Below are 18,696 nucleotides of genomic sequence, written 5' to 3' on the forward strand. Positions count from 1 at the left end.
TGTTATGTGTTCATGTGTCCAGCAGGTGGCAGCAGCTTCCTGTGTGCTACTCGTTTAACAGCAGTAGAAGAAGAGACGCCGCTCTGTCAATTAAACATGGCGGCTTCCCTGATGGCCGAGCAGAGTTGTTGAACTTATCGATTATGTTAAAACTACTCCATTATTAAGTCTGTCACACTAGTCGCATTCAATCACAGCTGCTACGACAAAGTAAAGCGTCTGTGTAGCGTTAAGTAAGTATCACATATCTGTCATTGTCATGTTAAAACAGCTCGCAGGGTTAGCATAACGGTTAGCATGAGGCTAGCGCGCCAGCAGAGAACAAAGTGTTTATGATTGTGATACTCGTCGTTAAAGTCTTCTTATTAATGCGTTATTACTGGTGTATTTTAGCATTTTAACGTTAAAGTAATATCTGTCAATTATTAAGTGAATTGGTATGATAAGTAACGTGTAGCATGCTAACTCAAAGCTAACCTTACACTTGCTAACACTTTCTAAACATCATTGTAATCAACTATAGCTCCAGTTAACTTACTGCAGTTGTGTTTTCCACAGGTTCCGGTGTTTAATAGGATTTTGAAGACCATGCTGTCGACATTGTGAGCATACACAGAGCAGAATCATGGAGCTTTCAGCCGAGGATGGGGAGACCCCTCATGATAACATCGATATGACCACCAGTGAAAGGGTGAGTGGAGCTGTTTACATCCTAATAATGCATTGTTTGTACACCTGGGATGTGTACTAATATTACAGAGACATTGATGATGAGACTGGATATCGGCTGTATGTCCCTGATCTCTGGCTTGTCAAGTGTTGGCCTGTTTGTGATGATGCAGCTGTCACATTTTTTTGCCGTTTCGTTATTAGACCATCATCGAGCCTGATGTTGCAAATATTTGCAAGTAAGACTGTGTGCAGGAGTTTGCTTGCACTTTTGGTCTACTGAAAGAGATGTGTGAAATATTTTTTTTCTCTTTTCTCTCAAAGATCATGTCACCCACCTGTAGTTTTTATTAAATTGTCATCCTCAAAATATTTACATGGAAGTATTGAGACAGCAACATTGGTCTGCTAATAAATTCAGCTGTGATGTCTGAGAGGATGATGTGTGGAACTGCTGTTTAACGTCATTGCTTAGTTAATACATTTTGATTTCACCATTATATTTGCCACTGTTGTTGTTACGTTGTAGTTGTGTTGAAAGAAATAGAGCCCAGTATTAAATAATGTGTAAAGACTTCATTTTTAAGATGATAAAGTAAGTGGAAGCTCTGTTCACTTAAGAATAAATCTCAGTGATTAGTGTTGATCAAAGCAGCTCTTACACTTTATCTATTTTCATATGACAATAAAAATACATAACTTATACAAAGAAAAGTTCATTTAATTTGCGTTTTCATTCCAGGTGGTGGATCTTTTGAATCAGGCCGCCCTGATGACCACGGATGAGAAGCTAACGGTGCTCAAACAGGTTGGTTGTCTCTTCGCTCTACATCAGTTTTCACTGTTGTTATCCATAAAGAAATATCAATAAACAGCAATTTTATAGCAATTTCGGTCTTATTTTAACGCAAAATGACGGCACATAATTTGTCTCTAAAAACACTAAAGTTTTCCAGGGATATCATCCAGTTAACCACCAACATATAAGGAAAATACTAAATCAATTAACGTTTGTCATTTTCAGGTCCAGGAGCTGATTATCAACAAGGATCCCTCTCTACTTGACAACTTCTTGGATGTGAGTAAACCCATTTGCAGCTTTCTTAACTGTTGTTTGACTTGAAATACAGAAGCTATTTGAATTCATAATCTGTATGTATTTCTGATTATATCAACCTGATTGTAAACTAAAACCTTGCTTTGTTATTCTGTCCATCCTGTAGGAGATGATCGCCTTTCAGACTGACAAGTCCATCGAAGTGAGAAAATTTGTCATTGGCTTCATTGAGGAAGCATGGTGAGTTTTTAGACAGACAGAAGTCTTATAAGTCTTGTGTTTGTGAAAAGAAACATTTCACAGTTTTCTTAATCTTTTTTTTCTCATGTTTTTTTTTTTCCAGTAAACGAGATAATGAGCTCCTTCTCAGACTGATCGCCAATCTGAACATGTTGCTGAAGGATGACAGTGTGAACGTGGTGAAGAAAGCCATCCTCACACTCACACAGCTCTACAAAGTCACTCTGCAGGTAAACACACTTTTCTCATCTTTCATATATTTGTTATGATGATACTGTTGAAGAGTAAACACTGTGGATCTGATGTTTTTTTAAATCAACTGCTGCCATCAATATCTGTTCAAACATTTTCTCTTCTGCCTCTTTCCTGTCAGTGGTTGGTTCGTTCTAAAGCTGTATCAGAGAGGCAGGAGGCTTGCTGGGATCTGGTAACACAGATGAAAGGGGACGTTCTGGCTCTGCTGGACTCTGAAAACGACGGCGTTCGCACTCATGCCATCAAGTTCACAGAATCATTAATTATCACTCTGTCGCCACGGACGTCCGACTCTGACGTCCCCAAGCGGCAGGAGGGCGACATCAGCCTGGACAAAGTTCCCAAAGATCACTCGTACATCCGTTACGGTACGGTTATTAGGATTCTGGATATTGGTTGTTATGTTATTTTAGTCCAATCTGTTCAAACTCTAAATCTGCTGCTGTTTGACTCGACAGACGTTTTGTGTGAGGAGGGAAAGAATGCACTGGAGCGGCTGCTGAAGTTCATGGTCCACCCGGCCATCTCCAGCATCAACCTCACCACAGCACTCGGCTCTCTGGCCACCATCGCCCGTCAGAGGCCGATGTTCATGTCAGAGGTGGTGCAGGCGTATGAGACGTTACATGGTTGGTCACAAAACATATTTAAAACGAGTGTCGTGATGGCCTGATGCAAAACAAAAAAAATTCCAGACAAACACATAAACATTGTTTATCTTTTAATCTTTTTAGCCAACCTGCCGCCCACTCTGGCCAAGTCTCAGGTCAGCAGTGTGAGAAAGAACCTGAAGCTGCACCTGGTGGCGGTCTTGAAGCACCCGTGCAGTCTGGAGTTCCAGGGTCAGATCAGCACTCTGCTGCTGGACCTGGGGATGCCTCAGAGTGAGATAACCCGATCTACACCTGCACCACGAGAGCAGCGCAAAAGACCTCGCCACGAACAATACACGGAGGGGAAGAAGGTCAAGATGGGTGAGTCGTAGTTGCAGTCAGACATTCTGATTTAATATCTAGAACCAATCACAATGTTTGTTTACGGGAACTTCTGGGTTGAAAAATGTAAAAAAAAAACTAAAAAAAAACCTGGAGGTCACACTCAGTATTTTTCTTCCTCTGCGTTCAGAGCCAGCCCTGATTGAAGATGACGAGGACAAAGAGGAGCCAGCTCCTCTCTCTGTCCCTAAACCAGCTGCTGCTCCTGTCGCTCAGTCCGCCATCGACCTCACAGCCGAGTTCCTCCACCCGCTGCTCAACCCAGAGAACGTCGCCAACCTGGTGAGCAGCAGCAGTGGCTGTTTTCCCTGTTTGTTTCTTCTCTGTGAGACAGTTCAGCTCATATCTCTGTCCTGTGTTCAGGTGCTCATCAGCATGGTGTACCTGCCTGACGTCATGCCAGCATCCTTCCAGGCCACATACACACCTGTTGAGTCAGCAGGTACTGACGCCCAGATCAAACATCTGGCCAGGCTGATGGCAACACAGATGACTGCAGCTGGAATCGGTCCAGGTTGGTAACAAAGACATTCAGCATGAAAGGGCTGAAAAATCCTTTATAAAAGTTGTAAAATATTCACTTATGATATGATAATAATAAGGGGAGATGCAAAATGTTCATGGTATGATATATTCTGATTATTTTGGGATGTTTTTCATTATTAGTGTTAGTTTCAGCATTAAAAATCCGTCCGTATATTAGATCTGTCTTTAATTAAAACCCTGACTTCTCAGGACTTGAGCAGTGCAAAGCCAGAGAGGACGATGCAGGCAAAGAGGAAGGCAGCGAGGACGGCTCTGGCGCTAAAGATCAGCTCATCAAGCGCAAGTTTCCAGCGGTGATGGTGGGACAGGCGATCTCTGTGGTGGGAGGTTACACAGAAAAGACTCCAGCAGAGGCGGCTCCCGCTGTCAAGAGGCTTCCTGAACCGATTCTTCCTACGACACAGACCAAGTGAGTTCTGATGCTAAGACAGAAACGCAGCAGTTTATATTGTGAGCTTCTGCAAGTCATATTCCTACCTGATGATTGATCTTGTTGTTTTACAGGATGGCCGGGGCGAGTGGGAGGAAAAAAGTGTTCAGGTTGTCAGATGTCGTTCAGCCGTTATCAGAAGGACAGATCGAAAAGTTGACCTCCAGAGCTGTCAAACGCATCCTGCATTCAGAGAAGTCGATCGCTCAGAGTGGCATGTCCCATGTAAGTGATGAATGATTAGTTTTAATAAGCACAAAACGAGCGTCCGTTTCAGAGAATAACCTCTGAATCTGTGCTGCAGGTCAGAGTGAAGCTGCTCTCCAGACTCGTGACGCAGTTCGAGGGGATGATGAAAGAAGATGTGCTGGAGTTCATTCTGGACGACATCCGGACGAGGAGCGACTTGGCCTTTTCTCTCCTCTACCAGGAGTACAACAGTTACCTCAGCCAGCTGCCGTCTGGGCTGCTGGACAGCTACGACCACTGTCTGTACACGCTGCTGTCAGGCCTGCAGGAGAAACCAGAGCAGAGGGACGGGTGAGACAAAACACTGATTATTTCTGTAGCTCTTATTTTTTTTGCTCTTATTTTTAAAAGCATGTCGCGGTTACTGTGGGCAAAACAAAAGTGTTCACGTTCTCTCTTTCAGACTTTTCACCAAACTAGTCCTGGAGGCTCCCGTAATAACAGAATCAGCGCTGGAAGTGATTCGACGTTACTGTGAGGACGAGGTAAGTAACGTGACGAAGACTCAGCGTTCTTCATATTTACACTCAGCTGTTGTACTGATGTGACGTTTGTTTCAGTCTCGGGTGTATCTGGGCATGACGACTCTGAAGGAGCTCATCGTCAAACGACCATCGAGGCAGTTTCAGTACCTGCACGTCCTGCTGGATCTCAGCTCACATGAAAAAGAGAAGGTGGGAACATTTCACGTCCACATTTTGACTTGCTCTCTCAGGTACTGCTGAAAGGGTTTTATTAATTTTTTTCCTGTGTGTTATTTGTATTTTCAGGTGCGGACGACTGCCTTGGCTTTTCTCAAGCGTATGTATGAGAAGGACCAGCTCAGGGACTACATCGAGAAGTTTGCTCTGAACTACATGCAGCTCCTCGTCCACCCCAACCCTCCATCTCTGTTGTTCGGAGCTGACAAAGACACAGGTCTGTGCATTTATCTTCACTTACATATTGTTTTGTTTTTTCAGCCCATGATTGTTTTTTAAATGAAGAAAAAAAACACTTCTCATGAACTTTTCCAGCATAATTTTTCGCTTCCGACCAAATAATTGTGTGTTGTTGACAGAGGTGGCTGCTCCCTGGACTGAAGACACAGTGAGACAGTGTCTCTTCCTCTACCTGTCTCTGCTGCCTCTCAACCACCGGCTGGTCCACGAGCTGGCTTCTGTCTACACCGAGGCCATCGCTGACATCAAGCGCAGCGTGCTGAGAGCGATAGAGCAGCCTGTGAGTCCTTACCTGGAGAATGTTTAATGCTTTATTATACTTTAAGGAGCACTGAGTAGTTCTGGGGAAGACATTTTAATGAGAAGAGAAACATCTTCATTGACAATTTTTTTTTCTGCCTAAACAGACCTACTTTGTTCATATGTGGCGGACCCTGCCACCTTTCTAGCTTCAAATAGTGTTCTGGGACCTTATTTTCCTCTGAGAACAGCTTGTTTATTCACTTATGGACACAATAAATATTTAGTTTTTGTATTATTACCTCATTAATATTGTAAATATATTCTGAGTTTGAAGTTCTTCTCCAAAACTACATAGTGCCACTTTAAAGAGCTCAGTGTGAAATTAATTGGTCATTTTAAAGGCTGATGCAGTTCATACCAAGCATGTTTAAAAACTGTTTAGCTGAAAATGTATTTAAACTCAGATGATGCTGAATTACAGCTGTGTAAAACAGGTTCCCAACATTTTGGGAATCAGGGACGAGATAAGAACCAAAAACCGAACGTTTCTGTGTGTATAAAGGATGTTGTGATCTGATGCCTGGAAAGCCTCACATGACAAAATCTACTGAGAACACACTCTGGACTATTGGACTAAACTTTGATCTATTTCTTCATGTGTTTTTATCTGGTTTGACCACGAGAGCGGTTAAGGTAGAGCAGGCAGGTGCAGCAAAGTAAACAAACAAGTAAACACAGCTGGAGTCTCTAATGTGCAATGTCATGTCATTGTTGTGTGATGTAAAAACTGCAGTTTCATCAGGTCATGAACACAAAAAGTTAGACAGAACAATGAGGAGACTCCATTTAACCTAATTTAAGCGCTGCTCCTTTTGAGTTGTGTTTATATTTACAAGTTATTTTGACTGTTTTCTGCAGATCCGTGGGATGGGGATGAACTCTCCGGAGCTGCTGCTGTTGGTTGAAAACTGTCCTAAAGGAGCCGAGACTTTAGTGACTCGCTGTCTGCACATTCTGACAGATAAAGGTAAAAAAACAAAAAAAAAAAAACAACAAAGAAACACGTCACTTCTCATCTGTACAACATCAAACGATAGCGAAAAAAAAATTAAAGTGTAGAAAATGTAAAGTCTTGATGTGTTCCTGTTGCTCTTTCAGTGCCTCCATCTCCAGAGCTGGTGGAGAGAGTCAGAGATCTTTACCACAAACGAGTGCCGGATGTTCGCTTCCTGATTCCAGTCATAAACGGACTAGAAAAGGTAACATGCCTCCTGACTTAACTTATCAACATTTGATAATCATAATTATTTACTTTTAATAACTTAACATTTTGGTGTTTTTTCTCATGTAGAACGAAGTCATCCAGGCTCTCCCCAAACTCATCAAACTCAACCCGATTGTAGTGAAGGAGGTGTTCAACCGTCTGCTTGGCACTCAGCACAGTAAGAGGCATTAATGTCTGAAACTGTTGGATGTCATGCTGTTATTTTGAATGACGAGATTCAGACTCTGTTGAAGATTGTTTCCGGTGAATGACTCTGATATTTTTCTCTCTGCTGTCCTTTAGGTGAGGGAAGTTCCTCGGTGTCCCCTCTGACTCCAGGAGATCTGCTGATCGCTTTACACAACATCGACTCAACCAAATGTGACATGAAGTCGATCATTAAAGGTCAGTGCTCAAGTTAATGTGGCATCGCTGTTAAACAGCTTGAAAACAAATGATGCTTGGCTGAGCAAAGATTACTTTTTTTTTTAGCTGTGATCACTGGTGATTCGATCAGTCTCACGTATGTCCGACAGCTGTTCTAACATGTTCTGTGTCTGTACTACAGCTACCAACCTGTGCTTCGGGGAGAGGAACGTGTACACGTCGGAGGTTCTGGCGGTGGTGATGCAGCAACTGATGGAGCAGAGTCCTCTCCCCATGCTGCTCATGCGCACCGTCATCCAGTCCCTCACCATGTACCCCCGACTGGGAGGCTTCGTCATGAACATCCTGTCCCGCCTCATCGTCAAGCAGGTCAGCACCAAACTCCAGACAAATATTCATCGTTTTTACAGACGTTGACAAGTTCATACAGTCTTTTGGAAAATGCTTTATTTCAAATATATGTCGACGTGTCCCTGTAGGTGTGGAAGTATCCTAAAGTGTGGGAGGGATTCGTGAAGTGCTGCCAGAGGACGAAGCCTCAGTCGTTCAGCGTCCTCCTGCAGCTGCCGCCCGCTCAGCTGACCAGTGTGTTCGAACGCTGTCCGGAGATGAGAGAGCCTCTTATGCAGCACGTCCACTCCTTCACACCTCATCAGGTGAGAGCTGCATATAAGATCACTCAACCTCATTTACAGTCCTCTCTTCTGATTTCCTGATGTATTAACGGTTTCTGTTTTTCTGTGCAACAGCAAGCTCACATCCCGGCCTCCATCATGTTGGTCCTGGAGGGAGAGAAAAAACCAGAACCAAAGCCTGTGGAGCCGGTCGTGGAGAAAGAGGTAACTGATGAAGAGGCCTGATACACACTTTTTCCTGTCTTAAATGCTTAACAGCTTTCAGTGATGTAGATATTAAGACAGGATAATGATCAAAAATGAAAAAGGTGTTTTTTCAAGTTGTTGTCGTATCCTCCTTTTCTCTTTTCAATCATCCAGATGGAACCAGATCCTGCCCCAGCTGAAGAAGAGGCTCCCGCTGCAGAGCTGCAAGAGTCCGAGACGGAGGTCCAGCAACATGGAGCCGACATGAAAGATGAAGAAGAAGAACCGATGGAGCAAGAAGAGTCTGAACCAGTGATTCATGAGGAAGCTGCTGAAACTGAAACACAGGTGAGAGGAAGTTAAAATAGACATGTTATTAATGATTTTTATGAGCTAACCACTATTTGTTATGGACGGTTTAGCCAGCGGACAGTTTATAATTTACGACAGCCCTGAGTGTAGGCTTCTTGTTCCTGTGTTGTTCAGAGGATGATACACTGAGGGACTACACTTAATAGTTTTCTCCATCATTTGTAAATAATACGACATCAGTATAGAAACATATCATGCATGTTTAATTTTACAGTCCAGCCCGTTTGTCCCGCGCTGTCCAGAAGGTGTGAACCAAAAAGTTTTGCCCTGAAAGCTAATTTTTGTCTCTCTTCAGGTGGACTTAACGAGAGAAGAAGAGACATCATCACCTCAGCCAGAACCAGCTGAGGAAGAAGAGATGGAGGAGACTCAACCTGAACCTTCAGACGACCAGGAGCCAGAAAAAGATGTTGAAGCTGACGTAGCAGCACCCGACACTGGAAGCGGCAGCGAAGACGTAGAATGACCGCTCACAACAAATGCACTCTAAAAATAAATGAACATTTCTCTCCTCTGCAAACATCCCACAGATTTCTTGCCAATAAATGTCTTAGTTTTTTTTTTTTGTATTTGTAGAAAACAGATTTTGATGGAAAAAAAATCAAGTTAACTTTGTTAATGAAATGATTCCAAATGCGTTCACGTCGTTGGCAAATAAATCAACAAAACATGGTTTCACTGTCTGCTTCAGTTCTGTTTGTTCCTCTTCTACCTGTTTGTCTGAAACAGTGCAGGTAACTGTGTTTCAGGTGTGATCAGTAGTCAGAAAATGTCAAGATTCAACTTTTAATATGAAATCACCGGAAGAAGCTTTACTTTTATTTTGAAAATTATAACCGGAAGCGTTTTAATTCCGACGCTCCTCTCTGATCTCGCGTAGCTGGACTTTTGACCGTTATCCGGGCGGGAAATCTCGCGAGATGAGTCAGGACCTGGTTAGTGGAACGTTTGCTAACTTTTACCTCCACCGTGTTTCTAACTAGTTAACCGTTAACCCGGCTAACACGGCTAACACGGCTAACAAGTGAGCGTCGTGTCGTGTGTCCCGGTCCAGAGTTTAAATGAAGGCTGTAATTCTCGCCGCCGGTTATGGGACCAGGCTCCAGAGGGACGTGTCGGCTGACGGCAGCGGGAGGTTCGCTCACCTGGCCGGTACAGCCAAGCCTCTGCTGCCGGTGGGACGCTGTGCTCTGATCTCCCACTGGGTCCAGGCTCTGACCTCCGGCTTTGTGGACTCCGTCTATGTTGTTGTAGGTGACTTTAGTGACTGACAGCAGAGTCAGAGGGGAGAAGACTAGTTTCTCAAGGCTTAAATTAAATGGTTGACTATGACTATATTACCAAAAATGTGACTATTTTTCATTTTATGCTGCCACTTGGTTTGACAGGAAAATAAACACAACATTGATCTGATAGCCAAATATTACGATCTGAAGTGCTTGAACAAGATAAAGATTTATTTATGTTTCTTTAATTATTTTCTTTAAAAGCTTTAAAATAAGTTGGAAATATGAAGATGCGTCCATATTACTGCATCAATAATAACAAAACAGTACAATGTAAAAAAGAAAAATCATGACACTCTAAAATGAGCCACTATGTGTTATGAGTACTTTTTCTTTTGATAGTTTGAGTATATTTTGTATATATGTTTTTGCAGTCAAAACCATGGCAGACGTCTGAAATATAGCCACAGTGTGATAGAGCTGCAATGATTAATAGATGACTTGTTTTGCTAGATTTTTTAAGAAAAAATTATCTGATTCCGGCTTCTCAGATGTGAATATGTTCTGGTTTCTTTCCTCCTCGATGACAGTAAACTGAATATCTTTGGGTTGTGAACTAATTGATTAATTGAGAAAATAAAGTTTAAACCTGGACTGAGAATATTGACCCTGTCTGCTCCTCTGTTAATGTCTTCCTGTTGTTCTCTCCACAGACTAACGCTGTTTATCACGCTGCATTTGAGGAGTGGGCGTCACATTTCACAAACGTCAAGATTCTCAACGATCAGACGAGAAGCAACGAGGTAAATGCAGCTGTACAACCGTTGTTTTTACTACTTATGTGATATATTTTTTACTTTAGAAAATCATCTTTTTATACCATCCTCTGGCTCAGTTACTAAGGTTCAAGTCCAGCAGAGTATCTATGAGCAAGTCAACTGTCTTTAGCGTCTTTAGGGTTTCTTTAGCTCAGAGAAGGCCACATTGCTATCAGCATGATTAAACCTCTGAATCAATTTAACTTTGTTCCTCCATCAGGGGCGTCTCGGTGCTGTGGCCTGTCTGCAACTGGCAGTGAAGCACTTCAAGATAGAAGACCATGTCTTGGTAATTGGGGGGTGAGTTTACAGAGTTAACATGATCAATATGACCTCACAGAGATGTTGCCTGTTTCTCCAACTGATACAGCTTCATTTCCATCCACAGTGACACCCTGTTCAAAGAAGATTTCAGCCTCAGTAAAGTCAAAGAGACGTTTTCTGACCTCCAAGCGAAGTGTGAGGACAGCTGTCTGGTGCTGTCGTACCAGTGCAAAGACGAGGGTGAGTTCGTAAAGCAGCCACACTGAAGAAATCAGGCTTCAGATTTAACCTTACAGAAGCTGCTAGCTGTTGTTCGTTGTTTACGTGTCTTTATAGAAACTCATAAATACGGGATATTGGAAGTAGACGGTGATCAGCGCGTCCTCTGTATGAAGGAGAAACCTCTTCCAACTGAGACGAAGTCAAGGAGAGCTGTAAGTTCACCACAAACACTGAACAAAGCTCATTGTCCAAGGGATTAGGTCGAGATCTTGACAGGCTTCCAATCCTGCTGTCCAATGTGACAACTATCAAGTTCATGACATGTCATATGATGCCCAACGTACCTTTTGATCAAACTTTCAGGCAACACGAGCTAATAACTTCTTTGTTTTCCAGTGTCCCTGTTTCTACGTGCTTTCCAAGAACAGCCTTCCTCTGTTGGATACTTTCATCGAGGAAAAGAAGGTAAATTTATCAATTAAAAGTCACACGTGACGTGAATTCAGACTCAATTGTGTGTGTTTTTATTTATTTCACAACCTTTAATTTCCTCAGGCGGCTCCAATTGAAGAGAAAGACGCTCCAGGAAACTTTGTGTCTTGGCTCATTCCAAGGTAACTTCTGCTGGACCCTCGAGAGGCTGAGGGACAGGTTTCACTCAGGAAATAATATTGTAATCTTGCTTTGTGACAGGCATTTGGTCATTTTTCATACACGTAAAATGTAAATACTCTAGACTCTAAATACTAAGACATTGTGAATTCAATCTGTTTGTATTTCTTAATAAATGGGACCGTTTTTGTTGTTTTTTGTCTTTCAGGAAGCCAGTGTACGTTCATCAGATCTCTGGCCGTTTCGATGTTGGAAACCTTCCTTCTTATATTGAATGTGACCTTTACTTCAGAGAAAAACTACAGGATGTTGAGTCTTACATGATGTAGAGGACAGAGATGGACCAAACCACCATATTTATTGTGGCGTGTTAAAAAAGTATCCAAGATGAGCACAAAGACAATCAAATGATCAGCTTCAAGAATCTGTAACAGTAAATCAAGAATTTCAACTGTAAATATTAATTGTACATCATTTTATAATTAATATTTTTCTATTAAAATGATTTTTATATTCTTTCATTACAACCAGCGAGTCGTCTATCCAGTGAGGAGTCTTGTGCATTTGTCTGAGGCCTTTTCACGTTTGTCCTCCATCTTTGCGATGCGGGAGCCGAACTGCATGGCTCTCTTGGGCAGGACGGCTGATTGGCCGAGGCCGAGCTGCTTCGCCGTCAGTCTCAGGAGGACTTTCTCCCCGACGCCTCGAGGAAGTGACAGATCTGCTTTGTCCCACACGGGAAGAGAGTTCAAGTAGCTCACCACGTCCTCGTCCAAGTAGGGAAATCTGCAGTCAAGAGTTGGATTAGTTCAAGACTCTAACGTGAGCATTGGAGGTGAAAGGATATTAATCTGAGGTAGGGGTGGGCGATATGGCAAAAATATCACATCACGATTTTTTAAAAATAAAATCACGATTTCGATTTTATCACTATCTTAAATCAAAAAAAGAAAAACAGACAATTTAGGCCAAAGAACCTTTCTGAACAGATTTTAATTTAAATAGTTGCAGTTTTGCCAACATGTGCAAACCACGTAAACATACTAAAAGGTAAACAACAACACTCTGATAAAGTGCACTCTTGCAACATAAAAGGTAGCTTTCAATAAACATGAAAGTAAAATATCAATGAAGACATTACTGTTTATTTTATTCAACAGTCATTTTAACAGGATTTAAGTATATCAAAAACACTAAATAGCTTATTGAAAAGGGTGAAATAAGTCCGTCAGTGGTCGGACTTTCCGACGGGGGGGTGGGGGTGACCTATCCATGCGCCCGTGTGTGTGTGCGTGGCCACCCGCCCGCACCCGAGAGAGGCGGCAGGTGGAGGGGCTAACTGGCAGAGATGAAAGATGGTGAAACGCTGTTTTTGGTTTTTTTTTTTAAGCGACCAACTCCTGCGTCTGGCTTTCAGCCAGGACTCTCCATCCGGCTACCGCTACACACATAAACAAGGACGCGGGTAAGAAAGCGTGTCACTGCCCGTAATTCGCTATGATTGGTCGGTCAGGTTGACGACGTAATACGTTTGGTGCGTCGGTGCATAGAACTGCAATTTATAGACTGTGCCCTAGACGATCCCTACGATCTCTGCACTTTGGCAGATCGTCTACACAGTCTAATCCTTCACAGGGGCGGACTTACCATTAGGCATAACTAGGCGGTTGCATAGGGCCCCAAGTTCCTGAGGGCCCCATAAATATCCTCATACACTTATGGTTAATACAGTTATTACTTATTTGCGCACATTAATTATATTTTTGATTGAATTTGATTGGCTAGCAGCAGTAGCAGCGGCATTTTTTATTAATTTTTATATGTAAATATTAGCATGTTAGCTCAATAGCTTCCAGGTCATGTGACCAATTGACTCAAACTCATGTTGGGATCATGTAACTACACTGGCTGCATGAGATACACGTCTTGTTTTTACATTTTACATCTGTTCATAATTTTTATTATTTTTTACTCTATATGTAAATATTAGCATTTTAGCTCAATAGCTTCTCAATAGCTTTAAACACAGTATCTCTGCTTTAAATATCCCACATTTTTATTTTGAAAACAGGAAGTCGGTACACGCTGTAGCCGTCTTCTCCGTGTGTTTACTGTAAAGTCTGCAATACGGGTGCACTTGAAATGTTGGAGTGGCTGCGAATGTCGAATATCCAACTTAAAACTAACTTCTTGAAGTCTTGTCATGATGTATTTTCCAGCTGGCCCAAGACGATTTTTTAAAGAGTTTTGGCTGAAGAAGTCGCCCCACAAAGGAAGACTCTTTCAGTTTATCACAATTATTAGCATTAAATCATCATTTTGAGGGTACATGGTTTTCACTGGGCAGGAAGGGTTTGAAATATGTAACCAGCAACGTAAATGATGTACAGTAGTGGAGTAGAAAGTGCAGTATTTGCCTCTGAGATACAGCGGAGCAGACAAAATTGAAGTTGCATGAAATCCTAAAATGTCTACGTCAGCACTTGAGTAAATCTACTTACACTTCACCACTGGGACAGAGCCTTATACTGTGTTTTGTGTGTTTATTTTCAGAATGAGGGAGAGAGACAATGTGAAAAAGGGACAGGAAGAGAGGAACAAAAGGTAAAACAAATAATACATGTGTATTCTGTTAAAATGTATCTATCTGTATAATTGACCTGTTGTTTTGTGTGTTGTCTTCTCATTTCAGAGGGCCCCATGCCTGCCTTTGCCTTGGGCCCCAAATTTCTTAAATCCGCCACTGATCCTTCACGATCTAATATCGTCATATCGCCCACCCCTAATCTGAGGAGCTCAAAGATTTGAATGTTTTAATTTAAAATAATCCCTTTCCATTAATAATGATGACATTCCATGTCAGAATGCCATGACTAAAAAAAAGGAGCATACCCCACACAAAGAAAGGATTTACTCTGGTTTACTGTGGGGGGCGCCAGATCACACAAAATGCAAACTTTGCCTTAAAAGACCAAATACCTTTTGAGTTTTAAACTGTAGCACAGATATCACACTCACCTCGCCTCTTTCCCGTGGTCTCCTATCACTCTGTCATCTCGGCCCAAATTCCTGGAGGAGATCCTGCCCAGCTCCATGGCCAGTTCCTGAATCAGTCCCTCAAATCCGGACGTCTTAAACCGAACTCTGTGTCTGGAGTAACCTGCTAGCTGCTCGTCCGCTCCGATTCCTGTCAGAATTACCTGCAGTCATCGAGGAGAAACAGAAAAACAGGTCAATGTGGAACTTATTTTAATAAAAAATGTTTGTGTGATCAAATCTTCTGCATTGGTAAAGAAGGTAAATAAAGCACAGAAGTCTGATGTTTGTTCTCCACCTTTGCTGACGATGTGAAGGCCCTCTGGTCGCCGTCCTCCATGATGAACCCCGTCCCTCTCGCTGCGAACCACACGGCACATCCAATGCTGTCATCCAGCACCGTATCCAGCGGGTAAACCAAATGACAGATTCGCTCCTCGCGCATTTTCTGCAGCTCCTCCTGCGTCACGTTAATTTCCACAAAATTCCACTTTCTCTCAGGATTCAAGTCTTGTAATTCCTTGAGACCGGCTTTTCCTGTAATTCTGTCTGGAACATCAAACGGGCTGGATGTTCGAGAGTCAGCTGCATCAGTGTTTGGCTTATTTTTGTGTTTTTTGTGTTTGTTTGCAGACTCTTTCTGCTTCTTTGGCTCCTGGAGTTTAAACGCTACATTGAGAAGGTCTATTGGCTGATGAGCAGGTATGTGACGGTCAGCTAAAGCAGCCAGGATCATCGAATCGATCCCTCCTGAGAAAAGTAAGGCAACACTCGCCTGCTCATCAGGAGGGGGAGCAACTTGTTCCCTGAGAGGCAGAGCCTGAACTCGTCGCCTTACAGCCTCACTGAGAACATCGATAAGTCGGTTCACCTCTTCGTTTTTGTCTTTGCTTGCGAGCAGCTGCTCCAGATCTTTAACACATGAGTTTTGATGATCTTCGGTCTCATTTAACAATGTCGGGATGGATGTATTCAGAGGACACACAGGTGTGGCGAGTACGAGGCCGGACTGATTCATCACAGCAGTGCAGCCGCTGGGAACAGACTCTAATATGGTTTCACAGCAGCTCGAGACTTCATCAATTCCTCCGTGAGCCCAGGGATAAACCTCAAACTTCACAGTTCCAGCTTCTGCAGCTGCCTTCAGGTCAATCCTGTACACACCAGCAGCTGGGACTTCCTGCCAAACAACCTGATCAGATCCAGAACTACGGGCTGCCACAGAAGTCAGAGTCAAGGCGTTGAGCTCTGTATCAAATCTCCACAACAAACTCCGTCTGCCAAAGAAGTCTCTCCCAAACCAGAGGAAATCTCCAGCCTTCTGGTAGTAAACAAACCCCCACGGTCCTCGTATAGAGGACAGGACTGACAGAACCTCTGAAGGGCTGCTGCAGGTTGATAACCGCTGCGAGACAACAGCTGTGTCGTTTTCCTCTGGCTTCACTGGAAGACCTCCGAAAACCTCCCCGTTCCACTCCAGCACATTCCCAGCGTTGTCCTCAACTGGCTGAGGTGTTAGAAGGCCTCTCAAGTGAAGGACGTGGGCAGAGAATAAACACTGATAACAGGAACCTCTAACTGTGAGGTCCTGACTCAGGTTGGGTCCTCTTCTCTTCAAATGTTCATGAACTGTTTTGTCCCTCTCAAACTGAGAGGGCGTTAAAGTCAACAGACAAAAGATGCCGCACATTGTTCTGGTGAAGGTTGGTCTTACAAATCCTGCAGCTCCTTTTTCATGTTATCCAGCTCCTCTGCAGACAGAAAATATCAATCGTTATGTTTAGAGTGATTGTGTTTTGTAGATTTTGTCTCTGTCTTCTGCACAGGGACGACACATGTAAATGAACATATAGCTGATACAGCTGAGATGCTGTGCACTGTCCCTGTCAAATAAATAAAATAAATAAATACAGCACATTTTAATCATGTTTGTAGCTCCCAACTCACTTTTGCATGAACTCAGTGTCTGACTTCTGTCTGCTAGGAAGAAGATGTTACTGTTCCTCTGCTGGATGTAAACTTTCTGAGGAAAAACACATACAAAATGTGCATCAATACACACAGAAATACACACACTGCTAAGAAAGAAAGGTGTTGGCTGTTTCCTTAATTTTTCTTGGACGGTGACAAACTCTGGGACATGTTTGTTGTTCTCCCTGTATTACATGAATTTAATTAAATTCTGTCAATAAAGTTAAAATAAAACACTCACTCTGGTTTTCTTCAGATTGGAGAGCTCGTCCAGCACAATCTTCTGCTCCTTTATCTGAAAGTTAGTAACACGAATCAATTAGCTGAGCTGATAAAATCATAAATTATTCAGGCAACACTTTCAGGAGTATCTTGTAGAAAACAGAGTCCTTACATTGAAACATAAACGTGTATTTGTACCCAACATTCAGATTTGCTAAGCTAGCTACATGTTCCCCGGCTAATGTTTGCTGCTAACGTCGGAGCTATTAACGCTTAAATCTTTGTACCTTCTTGTTCAGTTCCTCCTTCAGTGCAGACTGCCCTTCAAAGTTATCGTTAGAAGACATGTTGGTCAAATAAAACGTAGATAAATAAAGTTTATATTCGCGTAGTTGAAGCTAGCTAACCTCAGTGTAAACACCATGCATGTCCGACAGCTTTGAAAGCACTTCCGGGTACGGAGGGCTGAACAGTGTGACGTCACCGCCCCCTGCAGGTCGGCGGTGGACACTACAATGTTTTTTATTTTTCGATTAAAGCCTCAACATGTAAAAATATCACAATTTCACACATTTACATACAGTGTTTGTTAAAATAGCAAACTGTAATCACTTCACAACAAAATCAAATGATGTTGATGGTAAATGTGTGATTAAATCATCATTAAAGCAAAAGATAAAGTCTCGTCAGAAAGTTAAAGTTAAGATATATAGTAGGTGTAAGTTTTTTTTATCATTATTTATATTAATCATGTAAACAACAACTGAGGGCAACCAAAAATGAGGAGAGACAAATAAATAGAAGGCACAATTTGTGAATTCAGAAATTACACACTTTACAGGCAACACATACAGTTTTTTATGGCCTTCTTGTTGTAACAGTATTTATATACTCTTTTATATGATAATCTATAGGATAGATTCAAAATGTTTATTGTCACTCACAGATGTAGAATAAAAATATGGACAGCAGGGATAAGGTGCATGTGTTTATACTATCTATACATGTACGTACATGAGACACATATATAATTACTGAATGTAAAGGCAATAAGTGTGTATTTCTGTGCAAAAATAAAAAGTGTAATGGTATAAAAACCGGTGATGAAAGTGATCAAGTTTACTGATTGATTGAAGGTGCAGTGTCAGTAATACAATTGGAAACATCAAACACTGAGTGCTGGCAATGCCAAAGAAGACGGTGCACGGTTTCAGGTTGAGCCGTGCAGAACGTGCAGTTTATATTTATATCACAGTTTAATGTCTCGAGGAGATACTTTGCAGGGAAAGCAATGATAGAAGTATTCAGATTCTTTACTCAGATAAAAGTACTAATACCACACTGTGAAAATACTCCATTACACACAAAAGTCCTGCATTCAAAACCTTGTTTAACTACTTTAGCACTGATGAGTTGTTTAGAAAACAGGCTGCTCTTATCTCTGTGACGATGCATTTTCCAGCAAGTCCAAGAGGATTTAGTTTGCTTATCTTGAGCAAGAGGAGAACATTTTATCTGTCAGTTTATCACAAACATTCAAACACACCTGTGATATTTCAGTTCCTTTTCCTTTTACTTGTCTACCAACACATTCAGGTTTTTCTTGTCAGTTCAAGTCAAATGAATTTAGTCCTCATGTTGCTGTTTTCCAACAAGGTGGAAATATGACTCAGCTCACGAGAGAAAAGAGGAAATGAAGCTTCTTGTGGTCGTAACGAGGCTGTAGGAATTTAAAATATGGAAGTGACTGCAGAGATCGCTGAGTCATTTCAAAACGATTAACGGTGAACTCTCTGACCTTTAAGGACAACACAATTTGTTTTACTTTACTCAAAAAACAAGATATAACATATTAT

At 42.1% G+C, this 18,696-nt stretch overlaps 3 protein-coding genes and 1 long non-coding RNA gene across 4 annotated transcripts; 3 read left to right on the top strand and 1 right to left on the bottom strand.

Annotated features, from left to right (window-relative positions):
- Positions 1-82: 82 nt before the first annotated feature.
- sympk (symplekin) lies at positions 83-9,142 on the top strand. The gene is made up of 27 exons (XM_084362378.1): positions 83-233; positions 559-691; positions 1,412-1,477; positions 1,694-1,747; positions 1,893-1,966; positions 2,070-2,196; positions 2,340-2,589; positions 2,680-2,850; positions 2,956-3,195; positions 3,347-3,498; positions 3,580-3,730; positions 3,952-4,171; positions 4,267-4,417; positions 4,497-4,732; positions 4,845-4,926; positions 5,002-5,115; positions 5,212-5,359; positions 5,502-5,662; positions 6,544-6,652; positions 6,784-6,884; positions 6,977-7,067; positions 7,193-7,294; positions 7,458-7,645; positions 7,756-7,932; positions 8,026-8,115; positions 8,272-8,445; positions 8,765-9,142. Exons 2-27 carry the CDS (start codon positions 626-628, stop codon positions 8,933-8,935), a joined length of 3,666 nt encoding a protein of 1,221 aa, XP_084218504.1. The 5' UTR covers positions 83-233; positions 559-625; the 3' UTR covers positions 8,936-9,142.
- Positions 9,143-9,392: 250 nt separating this feature from the next.
- LOC311262604 (glucose-1-phosphate adenylyltransferase) lies at positions 9,393-12,138 on the top strand. The gene is made up of 8 exons (XM_084362135.1): positions 9,393-9,719; positions 10,409-10,498; positions 10,734-10,813; positions 10,902-11,017; positions 11,114-11,211; positions 11,396-11,464; positions 11,555-11,613; positions 11,820-12,138. Exons 1-8 carry the CDS (start codon positions 9,531-9,533, stop codon positions 11,938-11,940), a joined length of 822 nt encoding a protein of 273 aa, XP_084218261.1. The 5' UTR covers positions 9,393-9,530; the 3' UTR covers positions 11,941-12,138.
- On the bottom strand, positions 11,933-16,670 carry asnsd1 (asparagine synthetase domain containing 1). Its single transcript, XM_084362134.1, has 4 exons — positions 16,595-16,670; positions 14,946-16,398; positions 14,630-14,811; positions 11,933-12,397 (listed from the first exon to the last, which is right to left on the bottom strand). Exons 2-4 carry the CDS (start codon positions 16,335-16,337, stop codon positions 12,151-12,153), a joined length of 1,821 nt encoding a protein of 606 aa, XP_084218260.1. The 5' UTR covers positions 16,338-16,398; positions 16,595-16,670; the 3' UTR covers positions 11,933-12,150.
- Positions 12,316-14,619, top strand: LOC311262606. The gene is made up of 3 exons (XR_014623280.1): positions 12,316-12,433; positions 14,165-14,215; positions 14,304-14,619. It is a non-coding gene; the product is annotated as an uncharacterized lncRNA (long non-coding RNA).
- Positions 16,671-18,696: the final 2,026 nt, after the last annotated feature.

The sequence above is a fragment of the Pagrus pagrus genome (assembly GCF_965226575.1).
Source record: "Pagrus pagrus genome assembly, chromosome: 9".
Classification (NCBI taxonomy): domain Eukaryota; kingdom Metazoa; phylum Chordata; class Actinopteri; order Spariformes; family Sparidae; genus Pagrus; species Pagrus pagrus.